Source organism: Paraphaeosphaeria sporulosa (genome assembly GCF_001642045.1).
Source record: "Paraphaeosphaeria sporulosa strain AP3s5-JAC2a unplaced genomic scaffold CC84scaffold_1, whole genome shotgun sequence".
In the NCBI taxonomy this organism is placed as follows: domain Eukaryota; kingdom Fungi; phylum Ascomycota; class Dothideomycetes; order Pleosporales; family Didymosphaeriaceae; genus Paraphaeosphaeria; species Paraphaeosphaeria sporulosa.
Genome location: NW_017253360.1, coordinates 1709417 through 1726362, shown reverse-complemented (window position 1 = coordinate 1726362; position 16946 = coordinate 1709417). Strand labels below are relative to the sequence as shown.

Sequence of the window (16946 nt, the reverse complement as noted above, 5' to 3'; positions counted from 1 at the left end):
ACACACACACACACACACACACACACACACACACACACACACACACACACACACACACACACACACACACACACAAGTCAGATTCCTCCAGCCACACACAACACACAGTACGCCCAACACGCCTCAGTGCAAATAAGTAACCAACCTATGATGAATTCACTTTCTATCCCCGCTACACGCTCCGTCCACTCTCCCTTCGTTACGAATACACATGTCTATACCTACAAACGCGGTTACGGCTCAGATTTGTTTCCAGAACAGAACGGATAGCACATAATGAAATAGGGGTGTCTGTATATGCCGTCCCCAGCAGAAATGAAAAAGCAAAGAGAACGCAGACTGGTGCTACTGTGATGTGATGTGACGGGACAAAAGAGCAAGAGAGACACCATCCGCAATGCAACACGAAAAGACAAGACTCACCCCAGCCCACCAACACTCCCCCTAATTATAAATCTCCAACGGCGCAATCTGATCCACACTATACAACCAACCCCCGTTACTCTCCTCCGCCTCGAGCCACTCATACGGCCACAAGACCAAATGCCCCTGAACCAGCTCCATCAACTTCTTCGCATCTTCTTTATCCAGCAACTGCTCCGCGTCCGTGGCATTGAACGCCTTCGCACTACTCTTCGTCGTCGCCCGCCGCCGGCTGCGCTTGCTGCCCATCGTGCTCGCGTGCTGCCGGGACGGCACGCCCTCGCGCGGCGCCGGCTCGGAGATGGTGACTGTGCGGGCGCGCGCGGCGCCATTGGCTGTCGCGAAGTCGGTTGTTGCGGTGCCGCTCTCGGGCTCGGGGGGCGGAGGAGGGAAGGTGAAGGTCTGGGCTGGGGGCGCGGTGTTCAGGGGGGAAACGATGGCATCGTCGGCGGTGGTGCGCATGGCGAGCTTCTCGTCGATGTCGCCGTTGGCGTGCGTGTCGACGCGGAGCGACTCGCGCGCACTCTTCGCCTGGTCTTGGGCCCACTCCTCTACTTTCCCAAAGGCGCTCCCGGAATCCCGCGAGTCGCGCGACATCTTCTCGTTCAGCTTCTCGCCGAGCATCTCCGCCGCCTTGAAGGCGTTGCCAGGTGCGGCGGCCAGTTTCTCGCCGACGGAGCCTGAGCCCGGTGGTCCTGTCTTACCCGGCGAGTCTTGCTGTTTCCGCTGCGCGGACTTGCCTGCGCCCTGTGCTTGGTTGAAGCGCTCGGAGAAGGCGGCGTACTCTTTGTACTCCTTCCACGTCTTGACCTCATTATCCGGCATGCAGCGGAACACCTGTCGGAAAAGCTTGGTGTTGTTCTCTGCTGCAGCGTGCCAGATGTCGAGGTAGAAGGCGTCATTCAACGGATCGCGCATGCAGTCGTCGGTGACGATAGGGCGACGCATCTCGGAAAGGAGAGGATTGATGACGGACGATGATTCGTAGCTGAACGTGCGCTGCAGAGGCGGACCGCCGATATCCGTATCATCGAGCACAGGCAGTGACGGTAGTTGACTGAGCTGAGGAAGGCCCAGTTGTCTGGTATCCATTCGCGGCAGTTTTGGTGGAGGAAGGCCGGCGTAGCCCTCGGGAACGCTGTGCGCAGTCGCTCTGCTACCTGTAGTGTTGCTACGGCCTCTTCTACCCGAGTTCTTCTTTGGAGTTTGCCCAACACCTTCAGCCGCAACGTCGCTGGCCAGAACCTCTTCTCCCTTTTCATTTACGTATGAATCACGCGCGCGCGAGAGGCTAGGATGTCTGTTTTCAACTTCACGCATGTGGTCCGCACCTTCGCCACGCACATCCTTCTGATGCGCTGGGTTGTTTGAAACCCGGGAGTCGGCAGAGGGTTTCTTGTTGGAGATTAAGTGCGGGTTGTTCTCTTGTTCCCAGTCAATGTCATGATTGAAGCTGTGAATCTTTTCAGCTCGGGCGATCAGGTCATCTTCCAGTCGTTGTCTGTTCTCCGCTAACTTCTGTTCCGTCTCGCGGTCCCCGGTCGGAGATGACGGCACGGAAGATTCGTCATGAAAGGCGGTGCTATCGGCCTCAGAACGCTGGCTTGCACACTCTTCTGCGAAGATGTGATCAACATCTACGCCCAGGTGCTCTCGCATCAGACGCATGCGTAGGGTGTGAGGGAACTTGCCAACTTTGTAGGGTTCGCCGGCCATGAAGGAATCAAGGACTTCGGTGTCGCGCACGATGGCTGCGACCTCGGAGTCACGCGAGCCCAGCATAGAGCGTTCATTGATGTTCGCGGACCCGATGATTGCAACACGGTCATCAACGACCATACACTTCGCATGAATGTAGAGCTGTTCGGTAACGAGCGATTTTTGTGGACCAATCTCACCCCAAGATCTCAGTGCGTAAAACTGAATGTAGTCTTCGGGCTCAATGCCAACTGCACGCAGGCGGCCGAAGATGGACGTTGGGCCGCGGCAAATACTGCGGTACTGGCAGGTCATGATCAAACGGACGCTGCTACCTTCTTGTTGGTCGACGGTATTCTGGAAACCTGGCATGAGCGGAATGACGAGGCATGCCCTCCAATCCTCTTGATTCTGGTGTGCGCGCTTGATCCGATCCACAATAGCATCACTAATCTTGTTCTCGATCTTCGTACCCAACACCTCGGAGCTGCTGATGTAGAACTGGTTCTCGATATAGACGAAGTGTTCCGAAGTCGATATCATTTGGACATACGCATTCATTATACTGTGCTCAGTTTTGTTAGGCGTGCCGAGCGACCAAGATGTGGCTGAGCGAAGGATCTGCACTTCACATGTCCCATCAAGACCAAGAGCCTTGATGTCAGCAGGATCAAAGTCTGGTGGTGGAAGTAAAAACGGAGTCGGGCGGGAGGGCTTCCGTTGTCTCAGCAAGTAGTTCCAACGTTGAACGAAATGGCGAGTCAGATCCCGAGCCGGTTGGCCAACAATTTGCATACCAATGTCGTGCCATGGCATTCGTGGGACTTTGCTTCGATCGTACATCTCCCCGTAGGGCTTGTCTAATTCGAAGAAGTCCTGGACACGAGGGTTTGAGTAGTCCTTTCCAGGCCAGAGCTGGCAATGGTCGGCATCTTTAGGGTTATCGTCCAATTCAAACCCGGTCAGCTTATCGTCGGTCACCACATGCTGGGGTGTATCCCATCTGCCAAAGCAGAGGTCGACGCCACCACAGAAGGCGATGGTGTGGTCAACGACGCAGATCTTCTCGTGATGCGCCCAGAAGAAAGTATTTTGTCGAATCTGGTTTGGTGAACGTTGGACAAAGATGTTTGGATGCAGGTCTAACAACGAATACTTTGAGTATTCAGAGTCGATGGGAATGGCCGTGTTGATGTTGCGATACATGATGACAAACACCTTGACACCTTCTTGCGCTTTGCGTTGTAACAGACGATCCAGTCTCCATTTCTGACTAATGGCAGGCGGCCGTCGCATGTAAAGTTCCGGGCTTAACCACCAGTCGTGGATATAAATAACGTCCTTAGCCATACTTATAGCACGGGAGACATTCCACATGTAGTCGCGGCCGTCGACCAGCCACTGCGCATAGATTCCCTTTCGGACAGGAGCAAAACTCTGGAATCGATGCGGGTTGTTCCACTCGGTGTTGGTTGCCATGAATCGGATAGAATCCTCAAACTGCTTGAGTTGCCTCTCGTTCCTGGCCAGCAGTTTCATCTTACGCTCCGAGTTTCTCAGCCGCAGAAGGTGGTGTCCGGTTGCTGATGCTTTCGCTTCACTGGCAATGTCCCGAGCCTTCTTGTCCCGCAGACTCCTTCCTTTGTCATCGATAGTGAAGTCTGAGTCCACAAGGAACACATCATACACGTTCATCTCTTCTGGTGAGTCCACGCAGACAACGTAGCTATGTCGCACGAGGAACCACTTCGGGGAGTGTCGCGCCACAAAAGGAGACGGAGTCCACTTCTTTCTAGCATCGACGCCTTTGGAAGACTGGATCATCATAAGACCCTCCTTTCCGTGATAGCCGCCTTCGGCAGCCAACCGCACACCCAGAGCGGACAGCTCAAGAAATTTGCATAACCGATTGCTCTCCGGTCGGAAGATGAGGTAAGTGATGAGTTTCTGCAGGTATCTTTCCAGCTTCTTTCTTTGCCTCTCCTGATATGCGTGCTGTTTGTTGTGCTGTGGTACCCCGATAGCACCAGCGAAACTGCCTTGTCTAACTGCCAACTGTCCGATAAAGCTGCCACCATGCTCGGGACTCCCAATGCTGGATTTGCGACGCCCAAGCCCGAGGCTAGACTTGAGTCGGCTCGGTTTACCAGGGCGGTCCGTTTCGTTCCCCTCAGCCTCTTCTTCGTCCTTGTCCTCCTCTTCATCCTCTTCGTTCAAGACACTGTAGCCTCGCCACCCGCGTAGGTATGGAATTGCACTGCGGGGGAACCGTGGAAGCTTCGGGGTGCGGTCATCTTTGTCAGCATCCCTCTCCTCAGACTTCTCCTTGCCTTTAGCGCTGATTTCTTTCTTCGAGTCCTTTTTCTTCTGGTCTCGGTTTAGGAACGAATTTTGTTTTTCTTGGAGTTTGAATTTCAGATGCAAGTTGGCAAAGTCCCTAACTGAGCGCTTGATGACCCACTTCATGCGGGTGAGACCACTTCCGTATTCCAATTCGATCCTAAGGTTGATGTGGCGATTTTCTTCCTTGACCTCCTTGCCGTCCTTGGTTTCCAGCTGTTCCGAGTCGGTGATGGAGACCTTCAACTGCTCTAGCAGGATAGGCACGCGCTTCCTGTCATGTTCGTCGCGCTGGAACATGCTTGCAAGAAACAAAGCAGCAGGCGCGCCAGCCAAGAGCTCGGCCATGAGCTCAGCGGATTTGGCGTGGTCAACCTGGCGGTCGATTGCCTTTGTGCTCTTGGCAAATACGCGAAGACTATTCTTGATCTGCTTCCATTTTTGAGCGCTCAGACTGGACGTACGTTCGCTGCGCAGTCGCCAAGGCGATGCCTGGGGCCCCTCGTTGCTGCTGCCGCCGAACGCTGTGAGCCTGCGCAAGTGGCTCGGGCGTCTTTCACCTTCGTCTCCATCAGCGTCGTGGCGGCGGAGGCCACCGTATGAAAGTCCCCGGGCACTGTGCAGCCCTCGCGTCCAAGCATTTTCCTTGGCCAAGCGATCGCGTCCTTCATCTTCTGAGACGCCCTGTCTGTGCTCGGGGATGTCGCTCATGGTACCGCGGCGCATGAATGTTGGCCGGTGTACATTGCTTGCGGTGGGCGTGATGTTGGGCGAATCGCGGTCGCGAGAGGGAAAGCCGGTGTGTCGAGGCGTCGTGGGTGCAGTCTGCGGGCCTTCTGCGCCGTCGTCAAACCAGCGCCGGCTCTTCCTTCTCCTTCTGGCCGGACGTGAAGGGCCTTCACCCGCGCTTTCCTCAGCATCAGCATCGGCCTCGCTGTCGTGTCCATCGAAGCGGAACTCGTCCCTCTCGGACGCCGGTGAAAGCTGGCCGCGAGGCGAGTGCTCGTTCATGGGGCCGGCGCCAGCAAACCCGCTCAGGCTTCGCCCGTGGCCCTGGAGGCCCATGGGGTTTGCAGCCAATGCCTTCAGCTTGGTCATGAGGGAAGACCCCTGGCGCTCCCGCTCTTTGCCCTTTCCATCCACATCGTCTCCCTCCCACGACTGCTGCCGCGAGTGCGCATTTTGCTGCGCGTTCTGCTGCTCGTCGTTGAAGGTGGTGTTCCGGGCGAACTGCACGCTCCGACGGCCTTTCGGCGCGGCATCGGATTCATCGCCTTCGCCCGTTCCTCGTCTCGATATCGGGACAAACGCATGTTGAGGCACGCTCGGGGAGCCATTGACGTGGCGGGCCGGAGATTGGGCCTCCTTGCCGTGCGAATCGCGATCGACAAGCTCGTTCGTGGGTAGCTGCTTATGCGCGCCTGTACCCGTGTTGAAGGGGAATTCGTCTGGTTCCGACGCAGAAAGCGGTTCGCCGGTAGGGGCAGATCGCGTTATGACGGGGGCACCGTTAGGGCTCGGTGCCGACGTCGATTTGGGCTCGTTCGCGGGGATGGGGTTTCGTAGGGAAGAGCCTCGTATCGGGAAGCGCGAGCGTGCGGCGTCGGTCGATAGAGTCGACTTGTTGTTCGCAGAGCTGCCGTCTATCCTTGCGGGCGAGCTGGAGCGCGGAGTGGTGCCTAGCGGAGAGATGCCAGACTCGGGTGTGTCACCCATTTCGGCGGCGGAGCAAAGGGAAACGCTCTAGATACAGAGGCACAGCATCTATGCGCATGGAAGGACGGGGTCAGCCACAGAGTCGCGGAGAGGGGAGATTCCTTGGTACTCGCGTACGTTAAGCGGTACGGCTGCCAACGCACTGTGGTTCTGTATACGGATGCGCGCAGAGACTAGGAATGCAGGGAGACCAAGCCTGGTCAGGTTACCTTTGGCAGACGACTTCTCCTGCTGAGCGACGCGTCTTGAGAGGTGTTTGAAATGTGCGCGAGCAACCCCCATGCAATCTCACCATGGATCAACAACCCCTGCACGCCCGCCAGCATGGGATGGGCCAGCGTCCCCGCCCTAGGACTAGCGCTGCGGACTGCCGCGGGAGTGTCGTCCTCGCTCTCCAACGGTCGACGCGCCAACTGATCGCCTGGTCCAGCGCTGGCAGTAGCAGTGCCCGTACGGCCACCAGACAGCCTGCGTCGCCGCCATCACTACGCTTTCCCTGCCATCGCCCGTCGCACTGTGATAGCACCGGCTCCGCTGCGCATCAGCACCCCCTGAGTGCGGTCGCGCATCAGCATCACCGACCAGACACCGCCCAGTGCAACACCACGTCGAGCAGCGCAGCGCACAGTCACCCGCCGCCATGACCGCTGCAATGCATAGCAGCACGACGCGGTCCGGGGTCCAAAGACCTCTAACCCACCCACCGTAGCAGCACGGCGATGGCTGAGGTACCGGCTGCGAGCCTCGGCCCACTTCAACCTTGACCCCACCATCATTGATAGCTCGACTTGATCTCGCCCGACTAGCCTCCAGACTTACCATCACAGCACCCGGCATTGACACAAGTCCACGATGGCAGCAACGAACAACCCCCTCGAGGGCCACACCGCCGACCAGCCTCCCGTCTCTACCCAGACATACACCATCGCCGGCATCCGCACCACCGTCCATGGCCTCACCGAGCTCCCGCCCGCCACCTCCACCGTCGCCTGCCTCTGGCTCCTCCACCCGCGCCTGCAGACTGCCAAAACCATGGCTCCCATCGCCACGGCCATACTCTCCGCCTGGAACGCACGCATCCACGCCGGACGCGCCGGCAAGAGCCCCACCGGCCTCATCGCCGTGTCCTTCGACCAGCGCAACCACGGCACCAGGCTCATCGACCCGCTGCACAACGAGGCCTGGCGGCAGGGCAACCCGCGCCACGCTCAGGACATGTTCGGCTGCATCCACGGCACCGCGGCCGACACCTCCCAGATCATGGACCACCTTGCCTCGTACATCTTCACGTCCCCGTCCTCCCCGCAGATCACCCAGCACTTCGTCCTCGGCATCTCCCTCGGCGGTCACGCCGCCTGGCACTGCGTCCTCGCCGAGCCCCGCATCACCGCCGCCGTCGTCGGCATCGGCTGCCCCGACTACACGCGCCTCATGGTCGACCGCGCACGCCTGTCCAAGCTCGACTCGTACACCGCGAGCACACCCCCGGGCGCCGCCTTCCTGGGCAGCCCAGACTTCCCACGTGCACTCCAAGACGCCGTCGCGCAGTACGACCCGGCGGGGCTCCTGCTGCCGGGGCACTTCAATCCCGCCGGCGCGGACCCCGACGTCGGCAAGCCCGCGACGGACAGGATGAAGGTGCTGCTGCGGGAGCGGCTGCAGGGGAAACGTATACTCAACCTCAGCGGGAAGATTGACAAACTGGTGCCGTATGCAGCGGGCGAGGCGTTTCTAGGCGCGTTCAAGCGCGCGCTGGAGGAGGAGCCGGGGCTGGATATCGGGTTCGAGGATGTGCTGTTTGAGGGCGTTGGACATGCGTTTCCCGCGGCTATGGTGGAGAAGTCGGCGGAGTGGATATGCGGGCTGCTAGAGAATGGACAGGGGCAGGTGAGTAGCAAGATGTGAGCAGGTGCTGTGTGGAGTGGAATAGTCACTGACGAGGCGGGTCCTTGCCAATTGAGAAACACGTCACCATGTCCCCCGCCAATTCTGTCATGACATTTGGCCGTCAAAGTATGCAACGAACCCCCGCCACTTCCCCTTCTCATTGCGCCATCCAAAACCAAGACCCAGAATAGTGGGGGTATAGAACGCCAAAAATGCACAAGCCCAAGCGCCTAGACATGTCCAAACTCATTCCTCCATCCAAACCCCTATACCATCTCGTCATCCAAATCCACAACGTCAAAACCCACCATAGCCCCTTTTTTGCCCTCAAGCCCGTCTCTCCTTCCCAACCTAACTTGCACTTTTCCTCGCTCCCCGCGTCCGCTTCGCCACATTCCGCTCAATCTCTGCCTGCCGCTCGCGCTCCCCCTGCGCCGCAGACGCCATGCGCGTCTGTCGCTGCGGAGGAGCTAATTCATCGACGACGTCAGCGTCAGTCTTGCTGGACTTCCGCTTGCGTCCCGTCGGCGCCTTGAAGCCGTACTTATTGCGCTGCGAGCCCGCGTCTGGCGTGCTGTCGCTGGAGAGTGCGGCGGCGGGTCTGGAGCGCATTGAGCGCGGCGGAACCCTGGGTGCGGCAGGTTTCGGAGTAGCTGGTGTCTTTGCGGGTCCTGCTTTCCTCGTCTTGCCGCTGCCTTCGGTCTTTGGCGCAGATCTGGTGTTACCCGTCGCTGCGTCGGAGTCGAAGTCCACGAGCATTTCTTCGTCATGGCGAGATTGGACGGCGCCTTGCACGGGGATCGCGTTAGCGAATAGTCCTTCTCTTCCCGTTTTTACGTCCCCGCGTGTCACTCTCTTACCATAAGTAGTTTCGAGGGCCCAGTAGCGGTGAGGAGGGTCGGAAACTGGGGTTTGGGTCGGGGGATCGCGGGTTGAGGCGGGAGTGGAAGGATCATCCGACTATACGAAAGTCAGTTCAGTGTGGAGATAGGCCGGAACGCGCGCTATTTACCTCCTGCTCTTGCTCCTCCATCTCAGTGTATTCCCGCTCCACGATCTTCTCATCTCCCGCTGACTCCATTGCTTTCTTTCCGCATTGACCATTGGGCGGCGCTGCGTGCTTAGCATTACCTTTGCTACGCGATGCCACGGCCGGTGCTTGTAAGCTCAGTACCGTAACCCCTCTCTTCTTAGACTTCTTTCTGGCGGGAGCTTCGTACTCGGATTCTGATTCTCTCTTCGCCTTGTATTGTGCGGTGGCATCAGTGTCGGCTTTCGTCTCCTTGAATGTTGCGGGATGCACACGTTTCCCTGGGACGATCCTCGCGGGTTTTGGCTCTGTATTATCGGTCTGGTACGGCTCATCGAGATCAGATGTTGAAGACATAACAGGCGATGGCAACTTCCCAGGACCCTTTAAGGAAGGAAGAGGAAATTTGGGCGCGTGGTGTGGTGTGTCCTGCTTCGGCACAGGGAGCTGCGCTTCTATGGGCTCAGCATCCGGATCGTCCTTGAGTGGTGCTTTCGCAGTCCCTGAAGGAGCAATATCCGGGACCTGAATCTCAGCAGGAAATCCATCTGTGCCTGGTTCTGCTTCGTATGGGGATGGCGGCAATTCGAGCTCTTGCTCCAGCACTGTCGCTAGCCACGGCGAATTCTGGTCCTGCGGCTCCATGACCGGACTTGATGGTGCGATTGTAGTAGGCGATGCGGCGGCAGCGGCATGCTCTTCCAAACCGGGCAGCAAAGGCTGAGGCGTAACTTCCTCTCTATCTGAGAGGGCGCCTTCCTCACGTACGATGGGCAGGGAAGGCTCGTCGGACACCTCCACACCTTCACGACCGACATCTTCGTCGGCACCTGCAATAGATTCTTGGAGAACCAACGAAGAGTTAATTTCGGGTGGCTCGTCTTCTGCGTCTCTTGGTGTTGATGCAGGTGCTACCGGGATACCATCAACGGTGTTTGTGTCTTCTTTGGCGCTGTTGCGCGATATGAGAGACGCTGCGTTCCAGTAGTACTTATCAATTTTCATTTTAAATGGCGTAGGGTGGGCTTCAATATTCAGTAGGGGCGCAACGGCGATTTGCTCACTCGGTGTGGCAACCATCTCAGGTTCCGCAGTTGCATCATCCTCGTGAACATGGAGCGTATCCTCGGTGAGTTTTACCTCGGAGGATTGCCTTTGCACCATGTCGTTTGACTGGGGCGACTGTTCGTTTGTGACATTATCGCCGGTGGGGGGCTGGTCATGTGATTTTAGTGTCGGGGACACAGCCTGTGAAGCAGGACGGGAGCTGCCTTCGAAATCCACGCCTCCTTCGCTGTTTTGACCATCCATTGCAGTAGTTTCAACCCTTTTGTCCTCCAGGGGCCGTTCTTGATCTGGTCCCGTCATGGAGTTTGCCCCATTAGATAGCAGGAGCAAGGCTTCGACAGCAGTTGAGACGTCTTTAACATGCTCCTCTAACGATATTGGGAACAGACTCTCTTGTTCCTCCATGTTGAGTTGCTCCAGTATCCGGGCCGCAATGTCATCTTCTGACAAGGATGACGGTTGATTCGATGCACCATCTGCGACGGGTTCGCTGCTTCGATCGACAATGCTACATGCACACAGTGGCGAGTCTTGGCTGGGTATGTCTGCATGTCCCACTGTTCCAGGGACTGGGCAGACTACGTCTGTCTGTGGATCATCTGGCTGTTGGTCTTGTACAGCGGCCTCGACATCGTCACCATCAAAGAGACTGTCCCAACTGGTAGATTCGGTTTCCTCGGCCTCGTCAAAGCTTAAGTGAGCTTGTGCCCCTTCGAGGGGGTCACCGTCGGCCGGAGATCCGGTACCTTTTTTCCTCGTAGCGACGAACTAATGAGCCTTAGTAATGATTCACAAATCACAACAATGTTGATGCACCGTGAGCCAGCTCTCAGCTTTGACGAAAATCAGGCGATGCATACCTGTGCAAGAGGTTCTTGGCCTCCCCAAACCGCCTCTTGTATGCCCTCGGCATTATGTATCTTATCGACGATAATCCTGTCCGGCGACATTGAGTCTGGTTCAGCCGCATCGCTAAGCGGTGCACAAGATGCCAACAGCAACCCAGTAGAGTCATAAGACTCAGCAACGTGGTACGGCGTGGTTGACACGATAGTGCCTGGAACCAAGATGGCCTTCGATGGCGGGCTCCCAGTCCAAGGCGATGAGCTGGCTTGTGGGTGTTCAGAGGATTTCCGCTGTGGTGGCGGCGTTAATGGCGGTTGGGATAATTCACCACAATACAGAGGTGATAAGCAAGACCCAGGTGTCCTCGCAACGATGTCTGGCATTGAGCATAAGACTACACCATCGGAAGTGGGCTCAGTCTCCATGCGGTCGACGTTGAGCGGAATGCTGTGCGGGGCGACCTGGGATCCGCTTTCCGAGGTCTGCGAAGCTTCGACAACTCCCTCGTCTTGGTTTTGCGGACCCTGCGGCACAAGTTGTCCCCAGTCGAATTCATCAATAATCTTCAGGCCTTCTTGCCATGACAAGTCGTCATCGTATTCGTAACATGTTTGAGATTTGGGGTTATGCTCGAAGCGACTGCAAGTTGCAACATGAGGATGACCCCGAAGGTCTTCTTCCATAACCTCCTCTTCCGTGGCGCCTTTTTCCGTGGCCCCCATGGCCTCTATGACCTTGCTTTCCGATTCGCGCAGCTTCGCTTCACCTACGTCATAGTCAAACGATTCGTCTTGCAAGGAGAAGGGGTAGTAGTCGCTGGCTCTCGGTGATGTCGGGTGAGACGAGGCGAAAAAAAGCTTCTCGTCACTGTCATAGGAACACAAGCCAGGTGGCTGCGACGCCATCTGGATCGGTTCCGGTTCGGGTACCCAGGATAATAACAAGCTAGGAAATGGCTGTGTTGAGTTTGGTAGAGAAGGCGGCATTTCGTAGCAGCTGCTCATGGCCAATAAAGCTGCTGCTCTGGGCGTGACGAGGTGAAGGGTAGGTGGACTGCGTGGGTGGCTGGTTTCTGGGGAAACAGATAAAAAGCGCGACTCACTTTACGTGATCCTCGAACGCGCTGCCAACTGCACTTCAACCTTCGCTACTAAGGGTCCCGCCGGTTGATATCGAGAAATTGTTGCCATAGAGTGAGAGACGCATACAGAGAACGTAAACCTGGAAATGGGAAACGGTCAAAGAAAGCAAGAGCCAGACGGTGCCAGTGTGGCCTTTTCGACCCTGCTGGTGAGCAGTAACTGAGTGAAACAAGTGCGAGCGCGCGGCGATACCAGAAAGCCAAAGAACTTCCGAACATTGGACGGGACCTCACAGCGTGATCACGTGCCAAGTTGATCGGCCTCTGGTGATTGAACCAAGACACATCGAGTGCCTTAAACAGGAAAAGAAAATTAGTAGATTAAATTGTTAGAGCAGGGGATCTTGCCCTCCGATAATCGAATGCTCTTAGCTTCCCTGCTCCCGTCGTCTCTTGCAGGCTCCGTTCGCGCGCTGAGTTCTCACTTTGTCATATCGGGATGGCATTAGAGATGGAATTCCCCGTGTCCACCGGCAACGCCAGAACCCTTGTCACTGTCAGCGCAATTCTGTGTCTCTCGATCGGCACCCCACTTTTTTCCCGTGTCAGTCGCGCAGCAACAGCAGAGAAGGCTTGCTGGCCAACAAACGATCTGGATAGTATCAGCCCCATCACCACTAATAAGGGCCTGTGCGTTCCCGCGAAGACTGAGAACGGGAACGGGTATATACGCACCGCCATGCCAACAGTCACCAGGAATCCAATCGTAGGCCCAACAACCTTGCAATGGCAGGGATTTTGATCCGTCCCGCATTGAAAGCAAACAATTGGCACAGGGATGCAATCCATTCTTGGCGACGTGCAGTTGCGGATGTGATAAAAAGAGCTGGAGAATCTAAAGGAATCAGAGCTGCCTAGGAGATGGTGATACAGGTCTGAGATAAACTTGCTCGACCTGGAGATAACCGTGTCGATGACGCCAAGCTCACGATGACTAACGCATGTGTGACGTTCTGATTCGTCACTGCTGTTAGAGAGGCGCCGCGGCGTCTGTCAATACCCGCATCTCTCCTCCATTCGCGCGTAATGGTCACTGCATGTGCTGATCTGCAATAATGCAGTGAGTTGATCTCCGGTGCGTCGTCGCATCCCAATGTGCATATTGCTTTAGCGTGAAGCGACAGAGTCTTGGAAACTTATAGCTCGTTGTGAAGAATTAACATGAACCGCACAGAATAAGAAAATATGTATCACAGCGGCTGACACCAATGTTGGACTCTAGGAGCATTTCTTGTAAGTTATCCTGTAGGAACTAACTGTAGGTTATGGTTATAGAACTGTTGTGGTATAGTTTATTCGGGGTTTTCACAGCTCTAAACGTCCCAATCTTTCTGTCGGCCAACTGCGTACTATCGCTCGATACTCGCAAATGGGAGTTATCGAGCAAATTATATAGGAAGTGAAAAAGCAAATAGATACCTGAGAAAGCCTATGGGCCAGATCTTGCGCCTTTCGTATCTGCAACAGCAATAGAATGTCGTTGGGCCTTTAAGCAGTCTTGCCTTCGCCCTTTGATTCTTCTTGACTCGCATGCTTTAGCTGCTGCTCCTCCCTCAATACCACTTCCATGGCTTTTCTAATAATCCTCGTCATCGGCAAAAGCACCGGTCTTTCAATGCCATCTTCGCTCCATTGCCTCTCCACCCAGCCCTCCTCTGGCGTTACCGTTCTCGTCCACCGCACCTCTAAAACACGTGTCTTGATCATACTATCAACCTGTGCGGTGCCAATCATCCGACAAAGCGTAAAGTAGGGTATACTGTACGGCGGTTGCGTAAGCTTGCGCATGACCTGTAGGAGGTCTGATGGCTTGAAACACGCAGTATCCTCGCTCGTATCTGTACCCACTGTGGCGGTGGAGAGTGGAGAGAAAGTCTCAAAATTCGCTTGTGTCAGGTGGAGCTGGAGTAGTGTATATGCTTGGATGAATATAGCGGATTGGTAGGGCGTCAAGTTCCCTTCTGCTTGAACCCATGAAGCAACATAGTCGTTGATGTGGCTGAGTTTTCCGCCAAAAGCGTCCCAAATCTCCTCGAAACTCGTCGTAAGCTTTGAAGCCAGATGTGGTGGGACAGACCGCAACATTTGGTCCAGAAAGTACGACAAAGTCTCTTCGCGACTGCAGTCCCCAATAGTGACGATCTGAGAGTGATGACCGACATTCATTGAGCGTAGGAAATGCTGAAAGAAGGGATCGGAGGTGCAGAAAAGCACATGGCAAAGTCTGTCCTGTTTGGTCAAGACTAAGAGTGTGTCGAGGAAGACTTTTAATGACAGTTGGTCATCGACAAGAGCTGGGAGCTTGTGCGCTTCATCGAGTAAGAACACAATTGGCCGTTTTCTGAATATAGGGCTGTCTGATTGTGATTCGGCATTGAGCGCGGTCAGCTCATCCGCAGACAGCACTCTACGGTCAGCTGGCTTTTTCTTCACGTAAGGATCTTCGGAATTGCCGTCTTTGTCAGAAGGTGTGGCTGTTGGGTCGTATTCCCAGTACTGTAAGAGCGCGCTTTGCAAGCTTTCCATTAGGCTGGCGAGGTCAGCGACAGTGACCGTATACCCGCCTTCGGCACTTTCTTTCTCATTCAACGCAAGCACGAGATGTTTGAAGGTCAACGCCTGCTTGCCCATCTCTTCGTCTCGCATCTAGAGTTGATTAGCAGTAGTCTGGTACGTGTGCCTGACCGTGCTCGCCTCATTGAAGAACGTTTGGAACTGTTCGCACAAAGCCAGATACAACGTCCGAAGATCCGCAAAACCAGAGATTCTTAGATCAAATTTTACAACGAAGTAGTCATCGGTCGCTAGCACTTCTCTAAGCAACGCCGTCTTTCCCACAGATGTCGCACCGAAGATTGTTGTCATCTTCGGCTGGGTCGTCAATATCTTGCGCAGTAATGCCTGCTCAGCTTTGCGACCATGAAAGCCTGGGAGTTTAGAGAAGGTGTGCTTTTTGGGGATCTTCTTCGCCTCCCGGGCGAGCTCCATGTCCTCCTTCGCTTTCCTGAGCATTTCTTGGGACTCTTTAAGTTGGCGGAGCGTCTCTGCTGGGTTTGCGATGACACCAGCGAGTTCGCCCAGGCCAAAAAAGGACCTGGTGGCGCATGGCTGCCATGCTTGTCGTGGTGAAAGGAGGTGGAGAGCGCGAGGTCTGCAGACGTGCCGCAACGCGGCGATTCCGATCATAGTTTGACTATCGTTGTCTCATGATAGACGGTGCTAATGTTAATCTGCATAGGAGCAACGCGCAGCGCCGATGGGAAATTGGCAGGCGGGCCTCCTGGCGAAAACGCCACTTACGTCATCGTGCGCTAATTTCTATACCAAACAACCACGAACCTATTTACGGCAACTGCTTCCGCATACATCGCTTTGAACATATCTTTTCCACTACAATGAATGAAATCAAGATAAAAGAGCTCATCGCGGTATTTACTAGCCAAGCAACCCTAACACTCGAATCCTATGAAGCTACACCACAGAAATACGGCTTTCTTACGAAGGATGCAGCTAGAAGGAGGAAGGCAGGAATCCATTGCTTGGGCAGCACGGAGTGAGAAGATTATTTGGAGGCAATGGTTAGTATCAGTGTGCTTCTGTCATCCGCCTGAGCCCTTCGACCAGAATAGCGTATTGGACTACCCAATTCTAGCACATATAACGCGCATAATTCGGCCTAAACATACCCACTTTGCTTACAGTAAGACGAACCCAGGCATTGATTTACAATTCTAATAAGTTTTTCTTAGCTCATCTGGTAGATTGTATGTAACACATAAAACATCCCACTCGCGACCTTCGAGCCCAACGATGGTACCGGACAAGGGTGGCTACGTCAATAGCACGCCGTTCGCAGGAACGTTCCCGTGTACCGCAGCAGTGATTTTGGATAATGCTACCGTCTTGGCTGGCACAGCTGCTCTTACCTTGTTCCTGACCGTACCATTCCATGTGCGCTTGTGTATCACCTTCCACAAGGTCGCTGAGCCTTGTCCAAGTAATCGTCACAGGGGTGCAAGTCGCTCAACTCTCCGATCAAAGCGCGGCATCAGAATACCACACTTTAACCCCAAATGCGACTTCGATGAATTAACCATGTCTACCTCTGAGGGCTGATATGAAACTACTCCCGTGTGCAATGCATAGTTACGAGCCTTCTTTGTTCCAGCTCAGTGGTCCGCTATACGTACCACGTATTGCACAAATCAGTTACTTTTTTCACGTCCATTGAAAAATCATCGAGCCAGCAAAATCACTAAAAACCTTATTAGGTGACGCCACGGTCACACCTCTGTCATGGCGCCCGCAAGAAATTGTCACGCCAGAGACTAGCTGACGACAGTGACGGTGAAATGGAGGCTGGTGACGATATCGTGGGTCCATTATACGTGGCTCGCTGTTCATATGTTCTGTATATGGGTAAGTATTCTTTGACGGTTATTCAGAGTTTTCGTGTCGCACGCTGATACCCCGCTCAGCCACCCTTTACGCGTCCATATTAAGACTCATGCAGGAGGCAGTAGTCTAATTGCTTCAGAAAGAGAAGCTTATTTACATTGGGCTCCAATGCATGTCCACTACACCTCAATGCTTTCTTTTGGTTCATTATCAAAGATCTGCATGTCTCACACCAGGTCTCCGGTAGTGTTACGAGACCGGCAATTTGTGTACAATGATTCGTCAATTCGGAGCCACGCTGACGGTGTTTGAGGTCCTGCGCAGTACAAGTCTCGCGAAACTTTTTATGAATGGGTACACTCTCCTACTTGCTGGGCATTGTCAGGGCTATGAGCGGTC

General features: G+C 55.0%; 6 protein-coding genes across 6 annotated transcripts; 2 read left to right on the top strand and 4 right to left on the bottom strand.

The window, feature by feature from the left end:
- Window positions 1-121: 121 nt before the first annotated feature.
- Window positions 122-6259, bottom strand: CC84DRAFT_1159214 (phospholipase D). The gene has a single exon (XM_018177171.1). The coding sequence runs from the start codon at window positions 6175-6177 to the stop codon at window positions 445-447; it is 5733 nt and encodes a 1910-aa protein (XP_018042125.1). The 5' UTR covers window positions 6178-6259; the 3' UTR covers window positions 122-444.
- Window positions 6260-6576: 317 nt separating this feature from the next.
- On the top strand, window positions 6577-8258 carry CC84DRAFT_1159213 (alpha/beta-hydrolase). Its single transcript, XM_018177170.1, has one exon. It carries the CDS (start codon window positions 7030-7032, stop codon window positions 8080-8082), a length of 1053 nt encoding a protein of 350 aa, XP_018042124.1. The 5' UTR covers window positions 6577-7029; the 3' UTR covers window positions 8083-8258.
- Window positions 8259-8985: 727 nt separating this feature from the next.
- CC84DRAFT_47998 (uncharacterized protein) lies at window positions 8986-10983 on the bottom strand. The gene has a single exon (XM_018186439.1). It carries the CDS (start codon window positions 10565-10567, stop codon window positions 9041-9043), a length of 1527 nt encoding a protein of 508 aa, XP_018042123.1. The 5' UTR covers window positions 10568-10983; the 3' UTR covers window positions 8986-9040.
- Window positions 10984-12578: 1595 nt separating this feature from the next.
- On the bottom strand, window positions 12579-12938 carry CC84DRAFT_1182629 (uncharacterized protein; the record flags this gene model as incomplete). Its single annotated transcript, XM_018180641.1, has 3 exons — window positions 12579-12636; window positions 12683-12741; window positions 12825-12938. 3 exons carry the CDS (start codon window positions 12936-12938, stop codon window positions 12579-12581), a joined length of 231 nt encoding a protein of 76 aa, XP_018042122.1.
- Window positions 12939-13342: 404 nt separating this feature from the next.
- Window positions 13343-15335, bottom strand: CC84DRAFT_1254156 (uncharacterized protein; the record flags this gene model as incomplete). The annotated part of the gene is made up of 2 exons (XM_018184439.1): window positions 13343-14795; window positions 14835-15335. 2 exons carry the CDS (start codon window positions 15333-15335, stop codon window positions 13638-13640), a joined length of 1659 nt encoding a protein of 552 aa, XP_018042121.1. The 3' UTR covers window positions 13343-13637.
- A 259-nt stretch (window positions 15336-15594) lies between these two features.
- Window positions 15595-16543, top strand: CC84DRAFT_49960 (uncharacterized protein). Its single transcript, XM_018186543.1, has 2 exons — window positions 15595-15849; window positions 15899-16543. The coding sequence occupies exon 2, from the start codon at window positions 15960-15962 to the stop codon at window positions 16263-16265; it is 306 nt and encodes a 101-aa protein (XP_018042120.1). The 5' UTR covers window positions 15595-15849; window positions 15899-15959; the 3' UTR covers window positions 16266-16543.
- Window positions 16544-16946: the final 403 nt, after the last annotated feature.

Bases quoted from the DNA above. Each gene is read 5' to 3' on its own strand.
- CC84DRAFT_1159214 (XM_018177171.1), bottom strand. From the start codon at position 6,177: ATGGGTGACACACCCGAGTCTGGCATCTCTCCGCTAGGCACCACTCCG.
- CC84DRAFT_47998 (XM_018186439.1), bottom strand. From the start codon at position 10,567: ATGGAGGAACAAGAGAGTCTGTTCCCAATATCGTTAGAGGAGCATGTT.
- CC84DRAFT_49960 (XM_018186543.1), top strand. From the start codon at position 15,960: ATGGTACCGGACAAGGGTGGCTACGTCAATAGCACGCCGTTCGCAGGA.
- CC84DRAFT_1159213 (XM_018177170.1), top strand. From the start codon at position 7,030: ATGGCAGCAACGAACAACCCCCTCGAGGGCCACACCGCCGACCAGCCT.